Raw genomic sequence first — 2,967 nt, 5'->3', positions numbered from 1 at the left:
TATAAAGTAATTTGAAAACCTTGTGTGAGATGTAATTTCACAAATGGCGTGAGTGAATCACCGTGCGCGCTCTCTCTTTCTCAAAATACGCAAATGGCTTCAAATCACCACACATCGCGTCTGTCTAAGCGAGCTGCACGCTGCAGTTGACACAGGAATTGTCACTTGCACAATCGAGGCAGTGTCACATCGTCACTAAAGTTTATAAATTGCATCACTTTTTAATTCTTGCCTGTGTTTAACCATTCAGCACTCACGCGCTCTCCTGGAGACCGGGCGCTCATGCAAACTCACAACGCACACACATAATGCCAAGTTCACATTATTCCGTTTGCAGTGCATACGTGGTGCGTATTTTTTCTGTGCTCATGTTAACAGATTACAGCGTTCACTGCACACGGTTGCGGTCTGGCAGTGAGTTCCAGGAGCGGTGCGTGCTGCTTCCCCTCTCACAAGAGTCACATAAGAGGGGAATTCCCCCCATTTTCAAAAATGAAATTCAGGCCCTGAATAAATGTCTAAAAATCCTGATTGGAGTATCACCATAAATAGTTATCAATTATAAAAAGAAGGCTTTAAAAAGATCGGTATCGGTGATCGGTATCGGCAGATACTGCTGTCTGTGATCGGTGATCGCCCTCAAAAATCCTGATCGGAGCACTCCTCGCTTTTCAGACCGATGAGCTTTGTAAAAATCGACGCGTTTCAGAAAGGCGGGGCATAGAGGAGAAACAATAATGTGGAAAATAATATGTTTTTTGAACCTTAAACCGCATAAACACATTTCATTACACCAAATACAAAATAATGTTATTTTTAGCAACATCATACGACCCCTTTAAATCCATTACAGCATTCAAAACGTTGGGAACAAGTAGAACACTTCAACAATATTACTGTAGGCCTACTATTAATACAGAAGTCCGTTGGTTTCATTTTACAGTAAATACAGTCGATAACTGAGGTTCAAGATGATAACAGTTGCATTTGAATGAGAGAGTGTGCCGCGATGTAAATGAAGCGCCAGCCTCAAATACCCGGATGAGCGGTATGGCATTTGCTGATGCTAATCGGGAATAACACATAATGTTGCGGCTGACCAATCAGAATCAAGTTATCCATAGAGCTGTGTAATAGCATAATCAAATAGCCTGCAGTGATGTAAAAAGAAGGGAATTGTAATAAATAAGTATATTATATTATATTATAAACCGTTTTTTCTTTAGAATAGCATGCACCATACTAGAAATGTTCATTAAGAAAGTAAATATACCTCTTTTTATGTTGATCTGATTTATATTGATTATAATCGTCTTTTTCGATATATGTATGAAAAGCATTCTGTTACAGCATGAAGAAACCACATCCTGTGTTTCCATTAGATGCAGTCTTGTGCTGTGCTTGCTTGAGCAACTTCTGTAGCCTCTGCATCTGTGCATCTCATATTGCTATCTGACATCTGACTTGTCCTTGTCCTTGTCCTCTACAGGTATTTCCTGACCAGTTTCTATACAAAGTATGACAGGGTCCACTTCATCATCAACACCATTTCCCTGCTCACTGTGCTTATCCCCAAACTGCCTCAGTTCCACGGGGTCCGTCTCTTTGGAATTAATAAGTACTGACGAGGCTTTGATCTTCAACACGAGGATGTGTGGCCACTTACTCTGTGGGAATAAAAAAGGGGGAAATTTAGAGCTTCATTGGATGCTCTGCTGCTTTGCGGTCAAAGTGGCCGAACAATCTGCTATGGTATCACTTTTATGTTTTTTTGTATAACATTCAGTAGATACAAACACATTTGTAGAACCACCAGCAGAATGCAGTAAAAGAAGGTCTCTTGATATGTTAGGACCACTGTTATGCTCTGTATTGAAACAGAGTGTTGGTTAACAGCATTATGTATGCCATTGGGAACCATGTGTTAGATTTCAGTCACTTTGGCAGAAATGCTGCATTGATGCAATGAATCAGATGGGTCAAAATAGGCTGATTCTTAACTGTTTTGCGGGCCTGAGTCAGCACTTCCCAATGTTCAACACAAGGTGTTTAGAAAGAGAAAAAAGGTACTGTGTTTCTGAAGAAAGTGTACTAGACTATTTTTAGCACAGGTACAAAAGACTGGCTTCAGTCCCATAGTTGGACAGTGTCATCCTGTCCTGATAAAACTTTTGCCAGACCTGTATTGCATGACTTTAGATTTAAAACAAAACTAGTTAAATTTTATATATGCACAACCTGTTAAAATGTTTTATATGTCATAGTGTTTTTTCCAGAGCCCTAACAGTCTCAAACAGTCTCGCTCTTTTATAACATGCACTAAATATTGAGTAACAAAAAAGCTAGTTGGATGCATGTAAAAACCTAGAAGAGTGGCTTCTGATGTGGAGAACAGGTGCAAGGGAATATTGGATTAGATCATTTTTCCCCTAAGAGAGAAACTGCAGTTTAACTGTACATATGACCTTTGGACCCTAATATGTCTCATTGGACTCTTGTGTACAACTCCTGCACTTCATGTCCAGGTCTGAGTGAGGATAGATTAAATGTTAATGCAGTTTACTAAGGTACAGAATATTTATGTGAAGCATCATGAAGATGTGTAAGTGCTTATCATTGTTTTTGGCCAATCACAATGTCTGTCTCACAAAGGCAGTAACTGAAACAGATTTTTTTTAAATTTGCTAATTAAAGCAAACCTGTTTGTCACAGTACAGATCTACAGATTTTAGTTTTGACCAAATATGTAGTTTGGTCTACATGCATTTTGCCTGTGAACAGCAGTATGGACTGATGACAGGCCTTGTGATATGCATTTTGCATGACAGTACTATAATGAGCATAATTTCTAATAATGAGTAATTGTCTTAATTTTTGTACCAAAAAGTTATATTGGAATGACGTATGGACTGTGACTAACCCTGCAGACATATTCCTAGTACTTACAAAGCAAGATTATCAAAAGGT

General features: G+C 38.9%; 1 protein-coding gene across 2 annotated transcripts in view; it reads left to right on the top strand.

Moving 5' to 3' along the window:
* Window positions 1–2,967, top strand: part of LOC107733456 (ORM1-like protein 3) — an 8,222-nt gene extending 5,255 nt beyond the window's left edge. The window contains exon 4 of one of the 2 annotated variants that reach the window (XM_016545074.1): window positions 1,490–2,967. In XM_016545074.1, coding sequence (XP_016400560.1) covers window positions 1,490–1,625 — 136 coding nt within the window. In that variant the 3' untranslated portion in view covers window positions 1,626–2,967. The remainder of the gene's footprint in view (window positions 1–1,489) is intronic. The other variant, XM_016545075.1, reaches the window with a different exon arrangement.

The sequence above is a fragment of the Sinocyclocheilus rhinocerous genome, unplaced genomic scaffold (assembly GCF_001515625.1).
Source record: "Sinocyclocheilus rhinocerous isolate Xijiao unplaced genomic scaffold, SAMN03320098_v1.1 scaffold2385, whole genome shotgun sequence".
Classification (NCBI taxonomy): Eukaryota; Metazoa; Chordata; class Actinopteri; order Cypriniformes; family Cyprinidae; genus Sinocyclocheilus; species Sinocyclocheilus rhinocerous.
The sequence above is the reverse complement of the archived record's forward strand: the minus strand, read 5'-3'. Positions and strand labels throughout refer to the sequence as shown.